This window comes from Clavelina lepadiformis, chromosome 6, assembly GCF_947623445.1.
Source record: "Clavelina lepadiformis chromosome 6, kaClaLepa1.1, whole genome shotgun sequence".
Classification (NCBI taxonomy): domain Eukaryota; kingdom Metazoa; phylum Chordata; class Ascidiacea; order Aplousobranchia; family Clavelinidae; genus Clavelina; species Clavelina lepadiformis.
Genome location: NC_135245.1, coordinates 1,513,780 through 1,539,780, shown reverse-complemented (window position 1 = coordinate 1,539,780; position 26,001 = coordinate 1,513,780). Strand labels below are relative to the sequence as shown.

Genomic DNA, 26,001 nt, shown 5'->3' with positions numbered 1-26,001 from the left:
TTAATGAAGATCATGTCACAACGTGATTTGGGCATGATTTGTAGGGCGTGGATGCGCGTGGAAAGTTCCAGCTGGGGCAAATGAAAACTACCTTGGAGGATTCTTTTGTTATGTACTGTCTATGTCATCGAAAACGCCTCGTCGTAGCCAAGGGGATCTCCGTCCAAATTAGTCAATGGCACAAGCCGTTAAAAATAAACGTCCAAGATCGATTTACACAATAATAATAACACTCCATCTTATTAAACAAACTTTCCATTCGGTGCTGACTAAGGGAATATCATACCAGCTAATTATGCGAGAACGACATTCGCTCGTTCGGGGTGACAGCTGTGAAAGCGATGACGCAACAAGGGGAACCAATAACAATCGAATTACAACATCGCCAAACAAAGGCCTCCTGTGACTGGGCTCGTTCAGTCGCTCAAAAAGCGGGGAATCACCTACTTAAGAGCTACGAAAAAGCGAGGGCGTTGTGTATAAAAGCCTGGCAGTCACTGTTGGCAACAGTTACATAAACAGCAAGCTTACTGGAGAGCACAGGAAACTTCTGTTTTAATTCGAGTTTTTTTAAAGTTGTCTTCAGTTAGTCGTCGAATAATTATTATCAGTTGTATTCTATCGAACCTGACGATACAACATTTTCGTCATGAATATAATAGAAACATCCGGCAGAACTTCCTCTATCAACCAAGAGAGCGGCGGGTAAGGAAAAAACTAATAGTTAATTGTTTGTTAAGCTGCTGTTCGCAAAGTAGATTGAAAGTAATATCGGTTGTTTTCAAATTTAGCATATCTGTGGCGGGTTGTATATAAGTCACCACCAAAATGCATTTCGTATAAGCGAAGTTTTTGTTTTATGGTAAAGGTAAAAGGCCTAAAATAATCAACAAGCATTGCATCATTGCTTGCAGAAATGAAGAGCTCTTCCCGTGTTTCGACCCTTGCAGTCCGGCGATGTGCTCCATAGAGAGTCGATGTACTACTTTTCGTGAGTGGCCTAACCATATTTTGGCGTCACGAAGAGAGCTCGCCGAAGCTGGTTTCCTTTATTTGAGAGAAGGCGACAAAGTAAAGTGCTTCTACTGCAACGGAGTCCTGCACCGATGGAACCTAAACGAAGACCCGTGGATAGAACATGCAAAATGGTTTCCTAAGTAAGTAGGGAAAAATAAAGTACAGTAACTTGTGACGTGCACAGTGACAGCACGTGACGTGTTATGAATTTGCTGGAAAGTGTGATCTTAAAACAACGAATAAAAATCCGATATCCATGACATATCATTAACGCTAAACAGTAACGATTAGCCAGTCAAATGCATTAGGCTCGTTTAGTAAACTTCACTGTAGTAAAATCTCGTTGATCTGCAGTTGCGAATACGTTCTCCGACACAAAGGCATCACTTTTGTGGAAGACGTGGTGGCACAATTCCGAAATGCAGCCAGACCAGCCCACGCCAGGCAACGAAGAGTTCCGGTTGAACATTTGCCAGAACTTCCCCGTTCCCATCATCACGTGATATTTCACATCAAGTATGCTTACGTCATTCAGCGTACCCGCACAGACTGCAGTTTAAGTTAAAAGGACGACGTTGAAGCTTTCTCTGAAAATGACGTTTTGCGGCGACGAAAACATTGAAACAATTTTCAAAGAATTGACGCAACTTTGAAGTTGACTTGCATATGTTTGCGTGTCACTTCGGAATATGTTGCATGTAAATATAAGATATCTGCTGCTATTAATTTTAATTTTATCTTTAACGAAACGGTTCAACAGATGCTTTCGTCAGTGCAGGTTCACTGCTGGCTCGTGTTAATTCTCTTTTTATTCTTTTGTTTTTTTTTTGTATAAACTCATGTTTTACGTATAATTATTTGCATGTTGTATAATTACATTATCTTTTCTAATTTGAGTTGACCGTAATTTAACGCCACATAAAACATCGCCAAATTTCAAACAACTTCTAACTTTGCCTGTAACGAGGAAATGAATGACAAAGAAAGCAAATATCCATACCAAGGTATCGCCGAGTAACATAGTGAAAAGAAAACAAAACCAAACTGTTTTCATGGAATGAATAAAACAATTACAATGGCAACGAAGTGATCCCTGAAGATTACAACACGTTAAGTACCCAACGAGTGTAAGCGTTCGTCTTTTGCTGCTTCCCTAGAAAAGAATTTTGTAACAAAACCAAACAGTGATTCACGGCACTAAGGAAATTAGCTGCACGTTGACGTGGCTAAAACATTGAAAACATTTTCAAAGACGTGAAGCAACTTAAACGTTAACTGATGCATTCCTGTAACATATTGAATGTACTTGTACTACTAATGTACTACTCTGGAAATGGAACGATCGCGAAAGATTCGTGTGTTAAATACCCAACAAGTAATCTGATGATCGTTCGCGCCATGTTACAAGTTATAATTAATAAATGAAATGTAATACACAAATTGTTACAATAAAATGTTTCCGAACATAACATAAGTGACATTCAGACGGTATTTTAAACATAGTTGGGAGTAACGCGAGATGTTCACTAGAACAGTCATCGAATCTCAATTGGGTTCTTGCAAATCTGACTCTTCGCTAAACATTTAAAACTTCACAGAGGAGAAGAAACATGAGCTATGGATTCTTTAGATTGCACAGTTAATTTTGTGGTTTGAGAAACTTCGATCATTTTTCCTCGGTTATTTTTCCGTGAAACCTTGGCACACTTTGCTTTAAACGCTTTCACGAGTCGAGGAATCACATCCGTGTATATGATCGGGTTGATTGAGCTTTTGATCGGTAGTAATATCACGGCTGATGCGGCGTAAGCTGCAGGTTCCAATGACATACCCGCCATGCTTAGAAACGTCATGATGCAAATAGGAAGCCAACAACACATGTCGATTAATATAAGAGAAATTTTAGGGTCGTGAAACAAATTCAATTATTGAATTATCTGTTGTTAATTTTTTATTCGCTTTGCTATCGCCATTACGTGGTTCTTTTATTACGGTAGACTACAGCTACTGTATTTTGTTGGATTGTGTGCATTTGTATGATTTTGCCAGAAACAAAAACACCACTTGATGTCTGTAATTAGACGTTTATCTTTCACTTGTAGGCTACCTATCAAGGAGTCGCAGAACTAAAAAGTTTGAGAAGCCCTGGCTTACAGTACAATCTTTACAATGAAAATACCTTTTAAATTTAATACGAGTAAAACTCAAATTTTCAAAAGTGATGTAACGGGTCATAACACCTTTGCTTTTACAGGTTTCCACATTTCATCTGTAGCAAAGCTTGACTTTTCTGTGTGCAATCTGGCATGTAGGGTCTAATTTACCTCTGTGTGCAATACCATATCCACAACTATCTAGGGATCTACCAATCCATAAAATGCAAAGACCAGACCCGTGCAGTAGTTGGGTGTAAAACGAGGAATCATCCACAACAGAGCTGAAAGCGAGGGCGGTGTGTGGAAGGCGTGTCAATAAGTAACATTTCTATGGCACTGTTGAAAGTCTAATGCAGAGGTCGGCAACCCCCGTGCACGTTATATCACCTTAAGAAAATGTAGAAAATGCCTTACAAAATGTTTGGCACGCGAGTTGTTGATATTTTGACATTATTCATAAACTGGCACACTGCATACGAAAGGTTGCCGACTCCTGACTCTAATGTATAGCAGGTCACGAAACATCTGTTTAGACTAATCAGAGGGCAGTATGGTCGTTGTTGTTTTTAGTGTAAGAATAACCTTAGCAATTGGCGCGTAGATAAATTAGAAAGTTTCGGTTGAACATTCGCCAGAACTTCCCGTTTGCGTCATTACATGATATTTTCAAACATGTATGCTTAATGCTGACGTCATTCAGGGTATCCGTACAGACAGCAGTTAAAAGGCAACGTTGATGTTTCCTCTGCAAATGACGTTTAGCGGTGACAGAACATTGAAATAAATTTCAAAAAACGATACAACTTTGAAGTTCTGGAATATTTTTGCAACTTCGGTATAAGCTGTATGACTATGCACTTATAATACACCTGCTGTTATAAAGTACTAGGATTAGAGCTTAAGAAATCACTTTGATTACAATACACCTGCTGTTATAAAGTACTGTCAAGCACGTTAGCAACGCATCACAAGACGTTAAAGAATTATTGTCATGCGCCAAAACTATGCACAGCAACATATTACATTGAAATCGTAGTCAATATTTCTATACCTTTGTAGTTCTAATGCCTAAATACTGCTAGTAGGAACAGTTACTATTCCTTCAAATTCGATCAATGTTTGGTTCGCTCACGTTACTTAGTATGGGATATTATTGTTAAAATTACTGACAAAAAACTAATACGGTGATGCATTAATTGATAAAATTTGGTTAAATCTAATATTAGATAGAAAAAATATACCACCAAGCGGTTAGTGTGCTGTCTTCTAAACATCTTTAAAATGTTGAAAGGTGAAATGTAATTACACAATAAAAACACGAAACACTTTTGATGGATTAGAGCTTAAGAAATCACTTTGATTACGGAATTATCACCAAAGACTTCTACGTTAAAACACAAAGTGCGTTATGACAAAAGATACTTTATTACAATCCTCAAATGAAACAAGCTTATGACACACAAAACGAATAGTATATCTGAATAAAATATAGGAGTGAAGTGCAACCCATATTCTTACTACCCAGGTAGGAGTAATACGCGATGTCCGTGAAAACAGTTATTCAATGTACAATAGGCTTTGCTAACCTAAAACCTGTTTCGGTGAAAAAGGTTGAAAAGTTTCACAAAACAGAGGAGGCTTGGGCCGTTTTCGTGTTTGGTGCACTCTGGTTTGAAGTTTGGGAAACTTCTTTCAATCTTTTTCGGTTTTTCTTTTGTGAGTATTTGACCCTGGCACAATTTGCTTTAAACGCTTTCACGAGTCGAGGAATCACATCCGTGTATATGATCGGGTTGATTGAGCTGTTGATCGGGAGTAATATCACCGCCGATGCGGCATAAGCTGCAGGTTCCAATGACATACCCGCCATGCTTAGAAACGTCATGATGCAAATAGGAAGCCAACAACACATGTCGGTTAATATAAGAGCGGTGATCTTTCGTTGTGTGTGCCGTTGTCTGCGTTGTTGTGCTTCTGAGTTGCTTTGGCCAACTCGCTGTTTTGTCGTTCGCTTGAACACAGCTGTGTAGCAAGCAGCAATGTAGACCATCGCCACAAAGTTAAAAGTGATCACAACCGATGACAAAGTGTTGATATCAGACGTGTCTCCTGTGGTTCTGTAAAACCTAGGAATACACAAACCACTTGAACCGTAATAACCGAAATATGCTTTTACTTTTGGTGCTTCGTCCGGGAAAGTTATGGTTAGATAATCTACCAAACCATACCAATCATTCGGTAAATGTTGTGATGAATTCACTCCTTTCAAAATTGTGATCCTTTGAGCAAATTTCTTCAAGTCAGAAAACGAAAGAATATCAGTGAGAAAGAATTTGTTGTTTTCGATCCACATACTAGTAATCATATCACGTGACAGTGAAGCGGCCAATGGCAAAACTGCAACCGCAAGCGAAGTACACCAGACGATTAACAACCAGATTGCCAACACGCGTAGCCTTACAAACCGACTTTGGTAAGGCCAGTATATGGTGTACAGACGATAACTAGCAAGACAAACCAAGGTCAGCACGGAAGTTTCACTTGACAAAGCGACTAATACTCCAATTAACTGGCAGGTTTGTCCACTCCGCCAAGGTTTATCGTTCAAGCAATATTTACCAGAAAATATCACAGTTTCAATAACGATTATAAGCAGGGCGATGCCCATGAGAAAATCCGATACGGACAGGTTCAAAATCAGTAGTTTGTTCACTTTTCCAACACTTGACTTCCCTGAGGATCCGAACGATTTAAAGTCCAGTGACCTTATGGTCCAAATTGCAACAAGAGCGTTACCAACGAGAGCGCACAACGCCATGAACCAGATAAGAATTCGAAACGCGAGCAGCTTGATGAGTTCTTCCCTTGACGAGATACCGGTTTGCACGAAGTAAGATTCAGGACACTCATCCGACTGGTCGTCACAATCCGGTTTACCGTCGACTACTCTTGTCCTCGGAACAAAAAGCGGTTTTCCATTTTCGCAATAAAAATGTGTGTCTGTGCTGCAGTTCTTTTCATCAGCGTAATCGAGACAATCAGCCACCAAGTCGCATTCTTTGTCCTTTGAAACGCTAACTAATTTTCTTGTTTCACCTAGACCTGAAAATGATATTACAAGGTTAAAATTTTTTGTTTAAATTATTCATTTACTGATTTTTACGGTTTGTATATTACAAAACTTTGCAAGGTGTTAAATATCAACTTTAGCCCAACAATTTTAAAAATAATGTCTATATTCTTGATGTAAGTGACCAGTAGTACTTGCCTACTAGCCATTTTATTTCTCCTGCATCACATTTAATTCTATCCGGACAGTATTTTTCGTCCAGGCCACTCTCTAAACATTCTAGAATACCATTACAGACCGACCAACCAGCAATGATTTGACGAAAGTCGTTAGAACATCTGCGAGATGTGAACTCCAATGAAATTGATCCAAACGAGTAGTTGGGAGAAGACGTCTAAAAGATACAAGTGTGTGCACTTGGAATTTTTTTTACGATCGGAACTAAACATTGTTTTAGAAATATCACTGAAAAATGTTTGTACAAAAAATCGTCTTTTAACAACTTTAAACTTTTTTTTACCGGTATTAAAGATTGTAAGTTATGCCTACTTCTAGCGGAATTTCTTTGCAAACTCGCGGCTTGTCAGTGCAGTTGGCTTCATCGCTGCATTCGTCTTCAAAGAAAGCGCATTCTACGATGCCGTTGCATCTAATTAAAGCATAAGATTCCCGTGACAGGTTCGATACAATTTATTTGAGACAAAAAATGTTCATATTGCTTAACCAAGCAAGTTAAAAGTCGATCAATTATCGATTTTAAGATAACCTAAAATTTTTCAAAACGTCTGACGGTTAGACCTTGGATGAAGTATTTCGTGACAAATAACGACAACATCAAACACAACTTTACCTTATTGCTTCAAGGGGAACAAAAGTCGTTAAAGGTACAGGCAAGTTTAAGAATCCAAGAAGTGTTTTGTCTTTGGCAGATATATCCGGACAGCGGAAATCAGGAACAATTGACGTAGTCCCAGTAGTTCTTTGATCTGTGCAAGCTTTTTCATCCAGTCCAGACAGCGGACAATCAATAACACCGTTGCATATCTTATTCTTAGATAAACAAACTTTATCTTCAGGACACAACAGTTCTCCAGGTCCACATTGCGAACATTCGTTGGAATCGAATCCATAACAAACTCGTTCACAGACCTGATTAGTTTGCTTGTGTTGATATTGAAAGCAAAGGCATTCGTCCGTTAGATCTGGGCAATCCACGACACCGTCGCAGATTTGTCGCGGTGCAATTACAGTTTTGTTGTTTAGACACCGGGCACACTGAAACGTTTCGTTTCTGTAGCAAATATCTGAGTTGTCATTGCAAGATGAGTATGAACTCTCAAGGGTCCACTGTGGTATAACACAATAACGACTGTAATCTGCAGTTACTTTAGATTCACATTTAAATCCGGTTATCGAAGTAATGTCGTCCGAAAAATCTGAACAATCGCGATATTGGTCGCACGAATATTCCCAATTGATGCATTTTCCGGTTTCATTTCCCGAACACCGAAACATCCTAGGCTCCTCACAATTCTCAATCTCATCTGTGCAGTCTCCGCAGTGGTCTATGCCGTCACACAGGTATGATGTTGGTATACATCTCTTCATGTTATGACATAAGAATTCGTGAGTTTGACAAGATTCGTTAGAATACAGATCTTCTTCATCGCTCCAGTCAAAACAGTCGTTCAGTTTATTTCCGCGCCAAGAACGGGGAATGCAACGACCGTTCACTTGGCAACGAAACTCCAGTGTCGAGTTGCACAGCAGCGGGCCAAGCTCATCTGTCCCGTCGTTGCAGTCTTCAAACTTGTCCATGACACGGTATCTTGAAATGCATCTGCCTTGTTTCGGACAAAGAAATTCGGTCTCGTTGAAACAATCCATAAACGGCGTTCTTTCGTCATCGCCCGCCAAGCAGTCTTGTGCCCCGTCCATGACCCAATCTCTGGGAATACAACGACGTGGTTGATTCTCGGTTACGTCACAAGCGTATTCGAGATCGTTACATGAAGGCAACATAGTTTGTTCATCGCTTGTATCTCGTATGGTGTTGCTGCTACAGTCGTCGTTTCCATCCATTACTTTCCATCTCTCAATGCAGAGTTTTGTTTTCGCGCAAGTGAACTCTGCTCATAAACAAGTAAAAAACGTTATGGATAAATAAACGTTATAGCAGTCAAATATTTAAAATTCAGTGAAAACGTAACAAAATTTAGCAAGTATAATTTTCATATTATGATGGCATATAGTCCGTTGCTGACATTGTATAAAACTTGGTCGCTGTTTGGTAAAGAAATCTAAGTAAAAATTAACCAAAAGAAGATGCTTCAAATACAGTTATAGTTCCTACTCACCCTTATTCGAGAAACAGGGAATCATGAGTTGTTCAAGCCGACAATCCAATCCGTTATTCTTTTGTGTGCGGGCAGAACATTGTCCTGTGAATCGGCACTGCACTTCGTCGTCCGTACAGTTTAGCGATCCTGATCACAATAAACGTTGTAGATTCTTCGAGAAGGATATTTTGGATCGAACGTTGTTTTACTCGTTTCGTTATCCAACAATAATAACAACAGAAGGCTTTGTCAAATTCTTTATTTACCAAATAGCTCGTCACTTTTGTCGGCGCAGTGTGCCAAGACATCTTTCACATAGAACCTCTCCATGCATTGAGATCCATCTTTGCAAAGAAACAAGCCATCCTCTTGCCTGCATGCTCTATGCAGCAACTCCTCGTTGTATGCGCAAACTGAATGTAAAAAAACATTACAAAACCGCTTTATAACAATAGTCAACACAGCAGAGCGTAGCAATAACCAAAGTTACCGCACTTCGTGCAAACATTTGTTAAACTAACAGTTGTTCATGCGAGTACGAAATTCTTTGTATCACAAATGAACTTTGTACTAATGTACAAATGTATTCACCGTTATTGTCGAGATAGCAATAACTCACCTTGGTAAAAAGTCACAAAGAGAATCGCCGGGCTTATTTTAATAATAATATGTAGCATTTTTACAGAATTACAACTGAACTATAGTAGGCGATCTATTGACTTCCTGACTCAATTAGCTATTAAATCCATCACGACGACCTAGAGAACGTGGGGTTGTCAACAAGGGCAGAAAGGTTGAAACACTAAAAATTTTCTGCAGGTTGTCGTAGGCTACGGTAATTTTTTTAGATGTCACCCACAAGCAAGAAAACTCTTGCGTTCCGTCAGTTTAAAGTTAAAAGTAACTTTCTTGTTTGTTTCTTAATTGTGAGAAAAATATAATCATATGCGGCTGTGTCCAAACGTTTGTCGTTTAAACTTCAATTCCGTTGTTTTGTAAAATGAAAAAGGTTATATGCTTACAGAAGTGGTGTGCAACCTTTATTACAGCAGGACCAGATGAAAATAACCGGCTAAAACCACCCGGCCGCACCTTTATTTATAACATAAGCTTTTCACAAGTAGCTGACTTAAAAAACAATCTTTATTTTAGTTTTACGGCATAATTAAGGGATTGTCTCCTTACGAAAATAATTAATTAAGACGCATAAATTTCTTAAGATTACAAATTTCTGAAGAAAACTGCTATTCATATTTATTGTTACAAAGATAATGCAAAATTGGCATTTCTCCGCGGGCAGCAAAGTTTTTATTTGCGGGTCGCAGGTTACCCACCAATAGCTTACTGTGCAGTGTGCTTTCCAAGCTTTATACTTCACAGCATAATAATAAAAACTAATAAATAACTAGCGATGATTGAGCCGGCAATACAACACTAGCTAAAGTAAAACATTGATTATTAACATTTCACAAAATTTGCCAAAAGCTAGATACTTTCGCTAAATCTGTCGTTTGCTGTTTCTTTCACATAATTATAAAACCACAAAACCAAACGGTGAGTCACGGCATTAAGACACAAGCTGCATTGCCGACTTTATCCAAAAATTCAAAACTTCCGCTTACTTATGTATTGAATTTTTGACTGACCTGCACATCCCCTTGTCGTGAGTCTTTTTTTGATTTCTTGCCAAAGGGTTTTGGAAGAAAACAGCTAGAAAATAGAAAAGAGCTAGAGACAGACTCTGCTCAAAACATACGATGATTCACAACACGAATACGCACGTTATCTGTCGTGTATCAGGGTTTGATTTCGAGACTATAAAACCCTCGTGAAGGAAATGGGGGAAAACAGATTTTTCCTCAATGAGTCATTTCACCACCCAAAATTTATTTTTAAATCAATGTTTTTTTTTGTGACGATGTGTGACACGTGGTGACGCTGAAGAGCCTACTTGTAAGTGAAGACAATTATTGTATAGGCCTTAGAACAGTGGTTCTTAACCTTTTTTCCCCCAGCGCCCCTTTTCAGAGGTTTCCATAGTCTGCCGCCCACCATAATGAAAGGGCTGTGTTAAAAATTATAAATGTTTAGCGAAAAGACCGGCTTAATCACAAATCCGGTTGCCTTGTATTTGAGACAAGCGATATTATTTAATAAACAGAAATAATAAGAGAATGGTTGATACACAAAAATACACATTAATAAAGCAGGAAAAATGTATTTAATGACTACCTTGGGCCTGGTGATAACTTGCTTAACCAACTTAAGTATATCAGTTTCAATATTTGATAAAAAGAGTCTCAGATCACCCCTTTTACATATTTGCAATCTATTTCTCTGCTTAGTTAAGAGTTGCAAGACCGAACTGAATCCCTTCTCTACCAGGTATGATGAAGGAAATGCTAACAGTAATACTTTGATTTTTTCCCAAAGATGAGGATATTTAACTTGTTCCTTTGGCCAGAAAGCTTCATAGCCAATCTGCTGGAACAACACTTTACCTTCAAAGTCATTTTGCAAGTCTATAAGTTCTTCAACTAGATTTGGATCAGCATTGTTTGCATCAGCCTGGAATGGATTTACAACCCACTCTGGTATTTTTAATTCTTTGAGATCTTTAAATCTGATCAACAATTCTTCTTTCAATGCTTGAAGATGAGAGGAATAGCAGTCTAGATCAGTGTCTGATAAACATGAATCATCGGTTTGGTTTTCCTTTATGGCTTTTAGGCTAGGAAACTGATTTAAGTCTAGCCTTAGTAAACAATTTTTGTAGAAATCTAATTTGCTAATAAATGCCATTATTATTCCCTTTGCTTTGATGAGACACATTTTGGTTCCTTGCAATTTAATGTTGACCTCATTTAATTTCTTGAAAATATCAGACAAATAAGCAACGTCTGCTCTTCTGCTTTCCAAATCTGAACTCACTTTCTCATCCAATAATTGAAACTTAAAGAAATCAATAACAGAATCATAGAGGTCATGAAAGCGTTGTAGACATTTTCCTTTTGAAAGTCACCGGACTTCTGTATGTAGCATGAGCCGTTCAAATTCTTCTTCATTTTCATGACAAAGCTGGCGAAATATGCGGTCATTCAATGGATGGGCTTTAATCTTATTCACTGCTCTGATAACAGCTTGCAGGGTACTATGCAATCTGCCACTGAGATGCTTTGCAGCTAAATGCTGTCTGTGAATGACACAGTGGAATGTAAATATGTCCGGAACTTCTCTTTTAAGATGTGCCAGGAATCCACGATGGCGTCCAGTCATTGATGGTGCTCCATCGGTTGCACATGCAATAACATTCGAAAGTGGAATTCCTTTCCGTTTAAAGAATTGTTCAACTGCCTTATAAACCGTTGAATCTTTAGTGTCGACCTCTAATAGTTCAGCAAACAGAAACTCCTCAATAACTTTATGACTGGCATTTATATAGCGCACATAAGCCATTAGCAAAGCTTCATTGTCGCGTAGTGTTGTCTCGTCAAGCTGTAAAGAAAATTGTGTTGTTTTGAGTTCATCACAAAGTTTATTTTCAATGTCAATTGCCATTTCATCAATTCTGGAAGACACAGTACTATTGCTCAGTGGAATCGAAGGTGTTACATCTTTTTGAGTGGCCATCATAGTACTGTTGATTTCTTTCACAGCTGGTATAATAAGTTCTTCACCAATAGTGTGCGATTTTCCACGGGGCGTCAACAAAGCACATTTTAATGACTTCAAGCAGGTCACGGTTCACAAATCGTATAAATCATTATCACTCAGTCTTAAATCATATAATTTGAATAAACAACAATGCTGATTTGGACGTTACACCCTAAACTAGCCCAAGCAGAAGTTTAACTAACAGACTGACTGACTGACTACGTTTTGCAAATCAATTAAGCGTTTTGCGAATCAATTAAGCATCAGACCAGACAATGCGCATTATTATTAATTTGCAGTGAGGTTAATATCGTTACACCTTCTGAATATAGCGCCCCCCATAGCGCCCCCTGAGTATTTCCGCCCCTCTAAAAATCAAAAACGCCCCCTGGGGGGCGGTAGCGCCCACGTTAAGAACCACTGCCTTAGAACATGTCATTTCATGTTTGACGAGCAACCAAGTTAACGTTGTATGAAGAGCTAACAAGTGTGGGGACTGTTTGGTGGCTATTTGTTTACCATATAGCAGTGATGAGACCTGACGCGCATAAGAAGAAAAATAGTGCTCAGTACAAGAAGAAACAAGGATTGTCAAAAGGTACCATCAGACCGTAGGTTTTAAAATAATTTAGATGTCTTTTACTTTGGTTGTCCCAAGACTCCCAACATAGTATACATACACACTAAAACATGGTCCAACAGTCCTGTTACCCTGTTGGTTAAGTAGAACAAAAACAGAATTGAAAAATGCTAGCGTCATGGACTAATGGTCATCACCTAGAAGGCAAAATTTTAAATATTATTAACGTTTTTAACGATGGATTGCAACTTAGGTAAATAGACCCAGTATTGGCTTGGTTATTTTCAACATTATTTAAAGCACATAATATAACAATAATGAAAATGGGTTTCTTTACTACAGTAGTCGTTATGGTATCACAATCTGTATCCTCGGACTGAGGAAATCCTTTATACCAGTTAAACTTGGTGATGAGCCACAGCTACCAGCTTGTCTTAGTGCAAGGTCCGGTTGTCAAACATTTTTTGTTTGTTTTATTGTATTGCCCGAATTCGAAACTGTTTACCAGGACCATCGAACCGGAGCAAGAGTCATTAATACCTTGTCTAAGGACATTATCGCAATAGCGCCACTTGTTATCAAATTGTTTTGTATTTTTTCCAGCCAGGTGCTCTAACCGCTAGGCTAACGAGTTGACGCAGTTGTCATTGCACACAATATCAGCAAGTCATTTTGTGGCTGATTTGTTTAAATTTTGAAAACCTGCTACTACACTTTGCATATTAACACCTGTCACCTGGTCTCTTGCACATATTTACTTAAGTGTGTAGTTTGCGAACATATGAATGATGTGTAAACACTATTGTATGCTCTCAGGTTTCTCTTCTGATTAGCTTTAAAAAATGTCTAAATCATTTTGAGAATACATTGATAGTTGTTTGGCATATCCCAGTCTGAATCCATCCAATATCAGTATGATGCAAAAGCAATTTCATCATGCGAATTGATGGAAATGCTGTCTTGTTGTTAATCATTCTTTTTTTCATGAAACATGCTCAGGTGCTGGAAATATAAAATCAACTGAAACCAAAGAACATGACAATACCTGGGGGAACAAACCCAGTGAAAATTCTTCAAATGAGGTTCAAATTGTTATTGTTTTGTAGATACATTGAAATATATATAACTTTAAGTTCTTGTTTACTTTTTTAAAAATAGGCCTAGCTTGCAACATTTTTTTTCTAAATATCTTTTCAAAAAGCAAGTAAAATATTTGTAATAGACCTTTTCATGTAAAGTTTTCAGTTTTTTATTAGTTATGTAACATTTTTTGCTTGTAGGTCTCAAGAAGAGGAGTTGGCGAGCACAATGGTGGTGAAAATTTTTCGAGGCGTGTCATCGGGAGCAACTGGGATCGATACGATGAGCCGGAAGAAGTGTTGGAGGAGGAAACTGGATCTGATTTCAATGATCTTGTCACCGCTGCAGGTGTGTATTTATGTTTAAGTTGATTTTCAGCATTGCTGTGTAAAACTTTTATTCTCAATCAATTCTCTGTCCCTGACCTGTGTTCTAACATTACATCTGTTTTGCATTGCACAGATAGTTCTAATTGCTTAAATTATTAAGCGACCTACCATTTTCGTTACATGTAAACATGTTTTGCCTTCAAATTATTTATTAAAGCAACGCACAGATAAACATTACAGAAACATTTATGCTCGGGTTTTACACATGAAATTAAAAGAATGTAAAAAAATGAATGTGTAATGTGCTTAATTTGTAGTTTTAGTTAGTTATGATATACTTCCGAAAAAAATTTGTGGGTTAATTGTTTTATTGATAATTTCGTATCTTTTTTATCTACTATTTTTTATATATCCGATTTTATTTTGTGGGTATTCTTGAAAGTTTTGAGTATTGCGTATTAAATTCCTGTTTTCAAAAAATCCGTCTAACTTTGCTGTCACTTGTGTTGGAGTTATGTACATAGATTTCAAGATCCAATCCCAACATTTAAATTGCGACGATTTTTTGTTTCAGGTGGCTTTTACTCTCACATGAAGTTATCAACAGAAAAAGAATGGGAAACTGCACAGGTGTATAAGCTTGTTTTTATAACATTGTGTCACTGAAATTACCAATAAGTTTAGTTCCTGTCAGTATTGTTCTATTTGTGCAATACGCCTGGTATCTCAATAAGTACAATAAGTTCTTCAAACAGAACTTGGATGATATTTTGACCATCGACTTTCAAAAATTAGCCGGTTCACTCAGCCAGTTGTCATTTTTTGAAAGACTTGGATTGAATGAGAAAGAGTTTGAGGTGCTTTGGATTATCTGAAAAATTTCTCTAAATTAAATTAATACAAGATTTGATTCAACTGGAGTTTCAACTCAGACGTGTTAGTGATGTTGTCGCTACAAAAATTTCTCTCTATATATATATATACAGTAGAATCCGCATAATATGACCATTTGATACGGTCCCGAATTCTGCCAATTAGAATTTGTCATTTACTATGACCAGTCGTCGGATATTACAACCACTTTTTCAAGTTTTTTTATCAGTTTTTTTTGTGTCAATTATACAACTTGACACTGGCAATTGTGCCACATGTGTTATCAATTCATCTACTGTACTTACGGTCACTTTAATGTTAATGAAATAAATGATGAAGTTTTTGTCATTTTGAGCCTAATTATCAATTCTGGTGTGGTTAAAGAGTACTGTAGCAGTTTTGGTTATTGTGACCATTCGGAATTATGTCTAAAATGGTCTGGCCCCAGGGTGGTCATAATAAGCAGAGTCTACTGTATTATTTATGTATTGTTCATTGTTATTTTTTACAAACATGAAACTATTTTCAAAAATTTCTTTTATTTTTAGCCATCCCTTGTAGCTTTGCTGAATGGTGATGATGGTACCGTTGAAGATCAACGTACTGGCGTAAAAAGTGCTTTCAAATTTTCAAATTACAATTTTGACTTTTCAAACCCCAGCACTACAAGCACTCTCACCAGCAGTGACAATAATCAAACAAATTCAGTCATTAAAACAAAGAAGAAAGCAGCTCCGATGATTGAAGAGGGATTTGACATCGCCGAAAACCGTCTTGCCGTGGTAGAGTTTGAAGAAGTCATCACAGTTGAAAAAGAAAAGGAAGATTTTCCCGAAGTTGCGAAAAGCGCTTGTGATGACAAAAAACCTGACAGTGCTGCAGAAGATTTGGAAACTGAACTGGACGTCCTATTGTCTGGAACAGCCGCCCCCCAAGGTGATACAGAGTCTAGTACAAGTATGTTGTTCAGTGCACATCCGGATAACTCTTGTTACAGTTTTTTGCATAGCCACGGTAAATTATGGCTAACCTACTTTTAAAATCTTGGAAAATACACCCTGGACAATTTTTGTGATTGTTTTTTTATGAAAATCTTTACTTCTAGGTAAGAAAACTACTCTACAAGCAAAGCAAGGTATCGCAACCCAGATTGCATCGCCATTTACTGCTGCTACGAAAGGTGAATATTTAATGGATTCTTAACAGAAAGAATCTTAATAAAAGTCGTTGATATAGCTGTAATAGGAACACTTTCCATAGTAATCAAAAATAGACGGAATGAATTTGGTTTGCTGAATTTTTCAGAACGTGCAGATGAAAATGATGATTTAGAAGAATGGCTGGATTCAATAATATGAAGTTGGACCATGCTACAGCAAAGAATGCAATGGAACCAATTTGCCCAACTTCGCTTAGGAAAAGTCAGCGCTAGATGGCGCAGGAGAGCTGACCGCGGTTTCCAGGTAGTTTACTCAAACAATACGCAGCTGTTGCGTCATAATCAGTCCTGCTTGACGTCGTTGTCATGGATACGAAATGAAACCAGCGGTCGACCTCCTTTGTTTTGACCATCCGAATACTTTGTTTTTCTGTCCTCCGCATACAGCGCAATAAAACAAACCCAGCATGCAGTGTCTTGTGGGAGAATGACAACACAATGAAATAAAAATACAAAGACAATGCAGACAGGGAATTCTGACAGTTATACAACTCAACTGCTTACATTAGTTTGTCGTAATGGGAGACATTCAGTGTTATTAGGCGTTTTGTTTTCAAAAGCCTTAAACCTTTAAAAACTTTTCTTTGTCGTATTGCCTCGGCGGTATTGCTCTATTCATTTCGCTCATTGGAAGCCTTGTCCGCTTGGTTATGTCTTTCTGCAGTTAGCCGGTATAAATTTTTAATGCGGTTGCAATTTTCTTGGCATATTGAATTAAGTTTTTATGGAATTGGAGTACAAGCCTAAGTAGTTGTGAGAAATTGCTTAAGCGGGTTATCCACGAAACAGTCAGTAGCGATTGTCTACCACTAGCGTTCCATGCTTTTCTGAAGTTCTGGAAACTGGCAAGAACATCATTAGTCATTACAAGTGTTGCTTATAGGTTATAACCAGCTTGTTGGGAAAGAAAGGGGACTAAATTAAATTTGAAACCTTGCGTCGTAGAAAGGCAACAATTGTTTATCCGGTTGTCATGGTAATACTGCTCGACGTAATTGAAACGTTTTAAAAGTAATTGTTGGGAATTCTCGTTTTTTGAAGCTAATCATGGAGTATTTGGTAAGTTTTTTAACATTTTTTTCTATAAAAAAAGTGGAGAAAAACTTTTGCAATTTTAGTGTTGTCGGCAATAAAATGTCTTGTTTATTTGGAGGATTGTAGCCGGTCCGCAAGGAAGATAGATCCAGCTCGTACCATCCGGTACAGAAGGGCAGACCCCAGGTCAACCAATATCATCCTTGGATACGACAGAGACTTTTGGGAGACGACCAACCACGTAAGGTTTCGTGACTGACCAGGCTACGATTTAAATCAAAAATCTCTACTATAACCACATAGTGACCGCGGGTTAAACCAACGGATAAGTTAATAGTTTGAAGCCTTCAAGTTTTGGTTAGTCTTGAAGGGCGACTACTAAAAACTTTTTTTCTCTCCTGACTTCACCGTACAGAGAGTTCAGCACGAGGTAAAAAGAGGCTGCAAACATCTGGGAAAACTCGTTAAAGGCGAGAGAAGGATGACGTCAACAAGAAAGCGAGACATGCTGCAGTCTACCCTGTCGCTAGGCAACGCTGTGAATGACTGGAAAACCGAATCGAATGTAAGTGAATTTGAAACGACATAATTATGGACGAACCCGAGTACATGCAGCCTTGATGTCTCAACTGAAGTAATCGAATCACGTTTCGACAGCATTATCAAAGACACGACTTACGGTCTTGGGGCCCGCGTGCGTTGGTCCAGAAAGATTCCTACGCATGGACGGACGCCGACCGTCGGAAGCTAGCGGCGATGCGAGACGCGAAAAACTCGCAAGTGGCTCCTGTGCTTTCTCATTACGTAAAATTACCTCCGATTTACGCGAAAACATCAGGTGCTTACCCGAATGGTCACGTGACCGATTATCCGGCAAGTGTCGACCGCGATGAGGAAGAGTTGATGAAGCAACGAAGAGGAAGGAGTCGTCGCGTCAAGAAAGAAGATGAAGAGGATGATATTTGAGAAGACATGATACTGTGAAGACGTGCAGTATTTTTCGGCCGCAATTTAACTCGATCTTTTCCTACTCAATGCCGCGTGATGCGCAGCCGGTGTTGCTGTTTGGGGAAATTCTTTTCCATTTTGTGTTTAATGTGTTTGCTTGTTTAAAGATTTTTTTGTCACAATACTTTCAGAACATCTGTCATCTACTGTAACACCGGCTGATCAGGTTGTATATAAGTCACCAATATCGTTTACATGTCTAAAGCTGAAATAAACGACAAAAGCAATTAATTATGCATGGTAATGTTGTGTGCTAATCAGGTCATGAATAAATTATGAGTGAGGGAAAGAAATTTGAAGAAATCACCTAAAAAATAAAAGTTAAAAAGCTGTATTTTTCTCCGAAAAGTATCGTGCTTGAATCATATGAAAAGATGTTAACGAAGGAATTTCAAAGTCAATACATTTCTTGCAGGCTTGCGTGCATTAATATTAATCTCGCAATCTTATTGATTAATGTTACGAAGTGACTATTTCATCAAGTTATCTTTGTTATCTTGTACGAAGTGAGTATTTCAACGTATGTAGGTCACACAGCCTGTTGTTAAAGATAGGCGGTTAGATTGGGATAATGGGTATGCAAAAAGTTAACCTGAGCTATTTCAGGTTTTAGTGGAGTTTGATTTATATAAGAATGTAGATTTAGGTTAATATTATATAACAATTAAGTTACGTTAACAAGAAGCTGTGAAGAATAGCTTCGAAAGAACGATTTTTCCGGTGAAATAGCGGCAGGCTAAATATTAACCGTTTAAAAGCTGACACAAGTAAAGGTCATATCTGCTTGTGTTCTACCTAACTTTGTGAAATTAAGTCACCGCATCGCTTGCAGAGGAATGTTTTGTTGTTGTCAACGTGCATTGACCATTTTGTCAACTCTTTGCTTTCTAAAACTGAACACAATGCTATTTTTTAAAAATACATTCATTACTTGGTTGATGCTTGATTTTTTCGTTATAGTAATATACTTGGCGAAGCTTTCTGCTACAAAGCGCAGCCAGAATTTACGAACGAAACTCACGTTAAATTGGAAATTTGTTTGCCGTTTTTTTCCCATTCATTGATTGTCTGTGGGCAGGTTTGTTGTTATAAAGTTTTCTCTCTTCAGAATCGATCGCAAAAAATAAACGACACCATGTGCCAACTCGACTGTGCGTATACTGCTTGATATAGAAAATATTTAAAGCTACGTGTTCGACACCACTTCCCCGGTCGATAGAGAGAACGCATTGTGTGTTGTGGTGACTTACGCAATCCGGAAGTAGCCTACATAGAAATGGGACGCGTTCTGAACAAGGGCAAAAATAGAGCACAGTAAAAAAATAAAGAAAGCTATTCAATAGAGCGTTTAAAAGTAAAATATATAGCTAAAAATATTAAGCTATTGTTAGATCTGCACAAGCATTCCGTGGGAATAAGAGCTAATTATGACAATTAGCACAACGGAACAATCTTATAATAAGTTAATCTACTTCCTTATCATTTCATTCATCTGATAACATTTCGATGCTACTAGTGATGTATTTCGTTTATTTACTATCAAACGCTCTGCTATGTTTTTGGTCTCTATTTTAGAACGCGTCACGTTTTTATTGTATCTCCAGATTACGTAAGTTGTTACGACAACGCAAATACGTTCTCTCTAACGATCAGTTTACTTTCACGATGAAATTGAAAGCATCTGTTGAAACTGTTCTAAAAGCAGTATTCGTTTTTATATGAATCAATGCAACAACAACATCGTCAGCTTGGTTCACGTACTGTGGCCCTCAACTAACCTTTAGGAACGGTTTAGCGACTAAGTACAGCTTCGGAGCCAGATCAACGAACAACCAGTTAAACACTACGACCGCACCACAAGCTGGCCATTTTCTTGCTTGCGTTGGAAAAAAGTGTTTAGATGTTTAGAAAAAGTTTAAAAATGCCTGTTCTAACCTATGCAACCTATTTTGGCTTTGTGAATGTTACGGACGGTAACCCACGAAAATTGCAACGCAGTTTTCTGTCCCAAACCAATAATTGAGGAACACTGCTCTGCAGATTGAACAAAATGACTAGAAATATGCGGTTGATGTTGTGGTTAAGTTATCATTCTTAGCAAGTCACAATCAACTCAAAGTCTGTCATTTTGCAGGGTGAAACTTTTTTTTTTTTCATGGTTCAGCAATTATGAAATGGAAAATATGGCACTATTTATTTAGCGGTTTTTGATAACTTTTTATATGTTGTCTGCCCCATCTGGCATACAGCTTTCTAGAAGTAGCCATATTTATCTTTTCTTTTTTTGAATTGTAATAAGTGACCAGGCAGTAAACTACACGCAAAAATGCTGATTTTTAAAATCCCGGCAATTAAGCATGACAATTCCGTACTATTGGCTAGCTATCTTTACAAATATGCAATGAATTTTAATTACAGCAAGCAACATCAAAGTGTCGACAGCGCGCCTGCTGTTTGATAAATTGGTATGCATCGACCTTCCTGAAGGAAGAAATTAGTAAAACATGTGCCGCCGCCGTTTAAACACTCCAGTGAGCATGACCTTTGTACTCTATTGTGTAACAGGCTGTAATTTTTCTCAACACGCTACTGTCGCTACTTCATTGGGTTGCTGTTGGGAATCAAACAGTGTTATAAATGGTGTCGTTTATTTCAACGGCGAAAATTGTATGGTAGCGTATTTAGATTTGTATTTTAATGTAGTGGTGTAATTTTCTGGGCGCTTTCATAGCAGGCTGCCAGATATCTTTCTCAAACAATGTAATCTACAGCTGAAGTAGGCCTAGCCTAGTCCTTTTGACGTTTGGTTTCTAAGCTAACTGCATTTTCTCGTTCAACAATAAAATGATAGCGATAACCGTTAAGTTGTTGCAGGTGTTTTGATTTGAAGACAATGTTAGAAATTTTTTCATACTTACCGTATGCTAAGCACGTTTTATCAGTTCGGCTTAGTATTTATAGAATTGGCTAACTTTTTAAATATTAGGGTAATTAATTAACCATGGCATCTTTTAGCGGTAGCTGACTTGTTACGGTTTGCTTAGCTAGAATTTTACTGACTTAAAACTTTTTTTACTCATGCTGGAAACCGCTACTGGCCTACTGCCAGTATTAGCAATTTCCTGTTCCTTCAGGCTGGGAAAGTTTTTGCCATTTAATTGTGGTATGATGGACTAGGGTTGGGAAGCCGGTGTAAGAAAAATCTATATTGCTATTACTGAAAGTACAACAACAAAATTTATACCATCGCATGCAAAATTTCATTACATGCTAAATTGCATTGTTAGCTGAAAAATTTTCAAGTTAGTGTAACTTTTTTTTGCATTATACTCATTTTTTCCTGGAATGTAGCTAGTTAATGAAATTTTTGTCAGTGTACAAAAAAACAATTTATCAGTTTTAAACACTCATTTTGAGTTTGCCATTTTCTAATTGGTAGGTTTTTAAACATAGACATCAGATGTTTTCAGTATTAAATTTTTGGACGGTTGTTTGTTAGTAAATTCAGCCTTAATTTGCGAAACTATTCTTCAGACATCACCGCAAAGTGCCAGATAAACAAATTGTTACTATCATGCAGTGGTTGAAGACTTATTATATGATTCGTAGCAAATGGGAAAACCAATGGTACAACAGGAAGTTGTGAGATACTTCAAATAAACCAGACAAAATAATTGCGTCTAAGCAAAATTAGATAAACCAATGATGCGTGCGAGCCGACTGGACGAGCATGTTCTTCTGCCTGTTTCAATACTGGCAACTAAGCTATATTCGAAATGGAAAAGATTGTGGTCACGACATGGGCATATCGTCTCAATTATTTTTCAATACAAAGGTAGCTAGGAGCAGGGAGGTTGTTGTGCTCATGAAATGTTTCATTTTAATGTATATATATTTATATATATATGGTTTAAATCGGTATATAAATATCTTTTTTAATGCATCCGGTATCGTGACTCACTTTTCTGTAGACATCAAGTAACGTTAATTTGCTTTCGATAACAATGCATTATGCCATGGTCGATCTTTTTCGTACACTGGCTTCGCCACAAAATTTAGATCCAAGCAGAGAAAAGTAGTTAAAAAAGAAACTTGCAGAAAACATAGCTCCATAAAGAGTTTAAGAAATTTAATTAATTAATGTGCAAGTGTGTGATAAAAAGGCTCTCTAACTCGTCTCTTTCGTGAGATACAACTGGTTTTGCGCTGGACATCGAAATTCCATTTTTGGCTTGAAAATCAGGATTTTTAGAGGTGAGTGAGTTTGACACGAAAGAACTTACAAAGTATTGTATCTAGAACCTTGAAATTTGGTATGCAGTTAGAAGAGGGACCTGCAAAAACTCCATTAAATTGGACCAAAAATTATTATTAGAACAGTAATTTTTTGGTAAAATTCAAACAATGGGTATTCGAACATAGACTGGCTACCCAACCCTTTAGGCTGTTAACCGTAGTGGAAAGTGTGACATCTTCACGCACACGGTTCATCAACTTGTACGCCGATATATAATAAATAAACATAAGACAAATTGATTGTTTGATCACCAGTTTATAATAAATAAACAAAGAATTAGGGCTTCAGTGCATGCCATCTTGCCAAAATTTGCGTCCTTGAATAGTTACATGTATGAGTTTTCGTCAAAATCTGCTGTACTTTCCAGGCTAGGAGCAACTGTCGTCAGTGCGTTGTTTGAAAGCATTACACAGATAGCCCTACTGGGCAAGCCTAGCCCATTTTTTGACACACGAAAATCTGCTGCTCTTATTTTTATTTTAATGCTGAAATATTTTAGTGATTTCAACCAATGGCTAAAGAAGTCGGCTATAAAAGTATTGAACCCTAATTGTAAGCCGTTAACATGATTCAGTGGTTATGCAGATCCATGACAAGTACATCTTAAAAATTTTAAGGATGTGTTAGTTTCTGTTTAGTTTTTTGTCTGTAATGGTATTGTATTGGAATATTTATATTTGGACTTGAGAAAGTCTTTATACAACATAAATTTTGTGATAATTCAACAGTACACTTCCTGCTTATCATATTATCTATATGGTTGTTTCATTTGCGGTCTTGTCCAAATTGTAACTGTTCGTCGGGATCACTGAACTGGAGCAAGCATTTTATTGCTGATGTGATATAAAAAGTATGCATTGTGCAGCTGCTTGTGTTGCAATCATATCAGAAGTGTACTGCCATACCACTCACTATTAAAAGCAAGCAATTCAATGGACCTATTGTACATAGCTGCTAATCAAGAGAATATATTTATGTTGTATCTAAAGTATTAGTATCGTATATACTGCACACACAGTTTACAACTCAATCTTGATATGTAACGCTTTACAGAAAAAAGTGAAATTGATACCGGTTTACTGAAAATAGTGTTGCAGTCATATAAGGTTTCTTAAACTTAAGTAGAAATGTCAACCGGAAAAGCTTCAATTGGAAAGCCTGCTCCTCAGTTCACCGCGACAGCAGTTGTATGTGGTGATTTCAAGAATATCTCGCTGAGCAACTACTCGGGAAAATATGTCGTACTCTTCTTCTACCCGTTGGACTTCACTTTTGTTTGTCCGACCGAGATCATCGCATTTGCTGATCGTTTGAAGGAGTTCCAAGAGATTGGATGTGAACTCTTGGCTTGTTCAACTGATTCCGAGTTCAGTCATCACGCTTGGATGAACGTGCCTCGAAAGCGCGGTGGCATAGGCTCAATTCCATTGCCGTTGATTGCCGATAAAAATATGGCTATCTCACGTGATTACGGTGTTCTTGAAGAAGATTCGGGCGTCGCTTATAGAGGCCTCTTTATCATTGATGACAAGGGCATCTTGAGGCAGATTACTATCAATGACATGCCTGTTGGAAGGTCAGTCGATGAAACTCTGAGATTGGTCAAAGCTCTCCAATTCACGGATAAGCACGGCGAGGTCTGTCCTGCAGGTTGGAAGCCGGGCCAAGACACCATTAAACCTGATTTGGATGGAAGCAAGCAATTTTTTGAAAAGCAATAACTTAAACATTTGTGTGTAAATTCCAGTTTCCTTGTGAAGGAAGTGTCCTAAGTTTCATTCTTGTTTGTCATTCTTGAAAAGTTCGTTTCACTTGCATTAGAAGTTTAACCGGTAACCAAAGCAGATTTCGTCATGTTTATTGCCTTATGTCTATTTCAGATGAATCATTGGCGTCGTAGTTCGTGGTGATCGTGTGATATATGTGATGTGTCTGTGTCTTTCAATTACACAAATTACTTGGAAGTGATAGCGTTTGTTTCCATGTAGTAATACAGCGCAACCTACCTTGTAACATCTTCCGTTGTGTCACTGCTTCACGAGCTTTATACAGTGCTATCCTTATAACGTGTGCAGCTCCATGGGTATTTTTTTACAGCATTGGTTTCCAACATTATCAAGTTCTTGCCACCTTTTTCCTTTAAAGTGCGGAATAGTTCGGGCTCAATCATCTGAAGGCCGGCTATCAATGTGGTGGTTGTAAGTGTTGGTGGGCTTATGGTCAGCACTTTGTCTTTATGCGAAGCTTTGACCTTAAAACATTACACTGATGACACCGAGTATCGATTAAAGCATGATTACCTAGTTAGTACCTACCTCATCACTTCAACTTTGCATAACGGTAAATTCAAAAAAACGTTTTATAAAATCTGTAATCACGGTTTTTTGGCAATATAAATTAGTAGTGAAGTAAAAGATGTTTAGGTTACGCACCAATGTCAAGTTTACTTTCATTCTTAGTAAGAAAACGTTCTAATTTGACAACAGCTGTCCATCACTTTCATTTTAACCACTACAATATATATTGCAAAGTCTGCCTTAAAGTTTTATACGTTAGCGTCATCTAGCGAGTATAATAATTTGCATGTTTTGCCATTAACTGGCGCCCGTCAACCTAAAACAAATAAGTCTGGAATTTGTTTGCAGATAGGTAACAAAAAGTGAATGGTGACTTGTAATGGAATACTTTTGTAAATATTGTTTGAAACTATTAGACGTTAACCAACGTTCACATTGAGCTGAAATTGAATACTGAAAAGCACAAAGAAAAACTTACGTAATTTGACTACCTCGGTATAATTGTGCAGATGATTCCAAAGTTATTTTTAAAAAATTTAGAGGAAACTCTTGAAAAAGTTTGTCTTCGTGTGTGAGACATTAACAAGTTGATACCATTGCCCGGTATTAATCACTGGACTCGTGTGATCGAATTTCAGTATTAACAAAAGGCCTGCAGCAATAACGCCATCTTATGTGTGCTATTACAGCGGGCTTGGGGGAATCTTTCATCTTCGCTTGTGTTATTATATTTCGTAGGTTTTAAGCCGTTTTAATCATTAGCATGGTGATTGATTGAAATATGTAATTTAATATTTCCTATAAACTATCACTGAAATAGCAGAGAGTACCTAATGGGATGCGTTATTCTGCCGGCCAACTCAGCAAAAGCGGCCTGCAACAAGTCACTACAACGTTGTTATAGATTGCGGCACTTTCCTGAAACGTGATACTTGTGTAATAATCGACTAGTACCAGCAAAAGGGTTAGCAACGTGTTATGCTAACTTAGTCTTGCAAAGCGTTGACCGGTTCAAAAACGTTTTGGCACTTATATAGCGACTATAGT

At 37.7% G+C, this 26,001-nt stretch overlaps 5 protein-coding genes across 6 annotated transcripts; 4 read left to right on the top strand and 1 right to left on the bottom strand.

The window, feature by feature from the left end:
- The first annotated feature begins 505 nt into the window (after positions 1 to 505).
- On the top strand, positions 506 to 2,901 carry LOC143462948 (inhibitor of apoptosis protein-like). The gene is made up of 3 exons (XM_076961266.1): positions 506 to 705; positions 915 to 1,157; positions 1,372 to 2,901. Exons 1-3 carry the CDS (start codon positions 650 to 652, stop codon positions 1,580 to 1,582), a joined length of 510 nt encoding a protein of 169 aa, XP_076817381.1. The 5' UTR covers positions 506 to 649; the 3' UTR covers positions 1,583 to 2,901.
- A 1,678-nt stretch (positions 2,902 to 4,579) lies between these two features.
- Positions 4,580 to 9,350, bottom strand: LOC143462947 (uncharacterized). The gene is made up of 7 exons (XM_076961264.1): positions 9,202 to 9,350; positions 8,849 to 8,995; positions 8,601 to 8,729; positions 7,094 to 8,372; positions 6,793 to 6,892; positions 6,442 to 6,637; positions 4,580 to 6,275 (listed from the first exon to the last, which is right to left on the bottom strand). The coding sequence occupies exons 1-7, from the start codon at positions 9,257 to 9,259 to the stop codon at positions 4,795 to 4,797; spliced, it is 3,390 nt and encodes a 1,129-aa protein (XP_076817379.1). The 5' UTR covers positions 9,260 to 9,350; the 3' UTR covers positions 4,580 to 4,794.
- Positions 9,351 to 12,668: 3,318 nt separating this feature from the next.
- On the top strand, positions 12,669 to 16,729 carry LOC143463156 (uncharacterized). 2 transcript variants are annotated; one of them, XM_076961557.1, is made up of 8 exons: positions 12,669 to 12,834; positions 13,816 to 13,898; positions 14,097 to 14,244; positions 14,800 to 14,855; positions 14,981 to 15,082; positions 15,647 to 16,034; positions 16,204 to 16,278; positions 16,404 to 16,729. In XM_076961557.1, exons 1-8 carry the CDS (start codon positions 12,768 to 12,770, stop codon positions 16,454 to 16,456), a joined length of 972 nt encoding a protein of 323 aa, XP_076817672.1. In that variant the 5' UTR covers positions 12,669 to 12,767; the 3' UTR covers positions 16,457 to 16,729. The 2 variants fall into 2 exon arrangements, with proteins under 2 accessions (XP_076817672.1, XP_076817671.1); XM_076961556.1 differs by having other exon boundaries at positions 15,647 to 16,055.
- A 143-nt stretch (positions 16,730 to 16,872) lies between these two features.
- Positions 16,873 to 18,554, top strand: LOC143463157 (uncharacterized). The gene is made up of 4 exons (XM_076961558.1): positions 16,873 to 17,376; positions 17,471 to 17,593; positions 17,768 to 17,917; positions 18,010 to 18,554. The coding sequence occupies exons 1-4, from the start codon at positions 17,365 to 17,367 to the stop codon at positions 18,316 to 18,318; spliced, it is 594 nt and encodes a 197-aa protein (XP_076817673.1). The 5' UTR covers positions 16,873 to 17,364; the 3' UTR covers positions 18,319 to 18,554.
- A 5,129-nt stretch (positions 18,555 to 23,683) lies between these two features.
- On the top strand, positions 23,684 to 24,670 carry LOC143462935 (peroxiredoxin-like). Its single transcript, XM_076961249.1, has one exon. The coding sequence runs from the start codon at positions 23,785 to 23,787 to the stop codon at positions 24,376 to 24,378; it is 594 nt and encodes a 197-aa protein (XP_076817364.1). The 5' UTR covers positions 23,684 to 23,784; the 3' UTR covers positions 24,379 to 24,670.
- Positions 24,671 to 26,001: the final 1,331 nt, after the last annotated feature.

What these genes read in the sequence shown, in the direction of transcription:
- LOC143462948 (XM_076961266.1), top strand. Translation starts at nt 650, where the DNA reads ATGAATATAATAGAAACATCCGGCAGAACTTCCTCTATCAACCAAGAG. An exon ending in ATCAACCAAGAGAGCGGCGG is followed by an intron (nt 706 to 914) that starts GTAAGGAAAAAA and finishes CATTGCTTGCAG; the next exon opens with AAATGAAGAGCTCTTCCCGT. An exon ending in CATGCAAAATGGTTTCCTAA is followed by an intron (nt 1,158 to 1,371) that starts GTAAGTAGGGAA and finishes GTTGATCTGCAG; the next exon opens with TTGCGAATACGTTCTCCGAC.
- LOC143462947 (XM_076961264.1), bottom strand. Translation starts at nt 9,259, where the DNA reads ATGCTACATATTATTATTAAAATAAGCCCGGCGATTCTCTTTGTGACT. An exon ending in CAAAAGTGACGAGCTATTTG is followed by an intron (nt 8,730 to 8,848) that starts GTAAATAAAGAA and finishes TATTGTGATCAG; the next exon opens with GATCGCTAAACTGTACGGAC. An exon ending in TCCCTGTTTCTCGAATAAGG is followed by an intron (nt 8,373 to 8,600) that starts GTGAGTAGGAAC and finishes GTTTATGAGCAG; the next exon opens with AGTTCACTTGCGCGAAAACA.
- LOC143463156 (XM_076961556.1), top strand. Translation starts at nt 12,768, where the DNA reads ATGAGACCTGACGCGCATAAGAAGAAAAATAGTGCTCAGTACAAGAAG. An exon ending in GAAACAAGGATTGTCAAAAG is followed by an intron (nt 12,835 to 13,815) that starts GTACCATCAGAC and finishes AAACATGCTCAG; the next exon opens with GTGCTGGAAATATAAAATCA. An exon ending in TGATCTTGTCACCGCTGCAG is followed by an intron (nt 14,245 to 14,799) that starts GTGTGTATTTAT and finishes TTTTTGTTTCAG; the next exon opens with GTGGCTTTTACTCTCACATG.
- LOC143463157 (XM_076961558.1), top strand. An exon ending in TTTGGGAGACGACCAACCAC is followed by an intron (nt 17,594 to 17,767) that starts GTAAGGTTTCGT and finishes TTCACCGTACAG; the next exon opens with AGAGTTCAGCACGAGGTAAA. An exon ending in ACTGGAAAACCGAATCGAAT is followed by an intron (nt 17,918 to 18,009) that starts GTAAGTGAATTT and finishes ACGTTTCGACAG; the next exon opens with CATTATCAAAGACACGACTT.
- LOC143462935 (XM_076961249.1), top strand. Translation starts at nt 23,785, where the DNA reads ATGTCAACCGGAAAAGCTTCAATTGGAAAGCCTGCTCCTCAGTTCACC.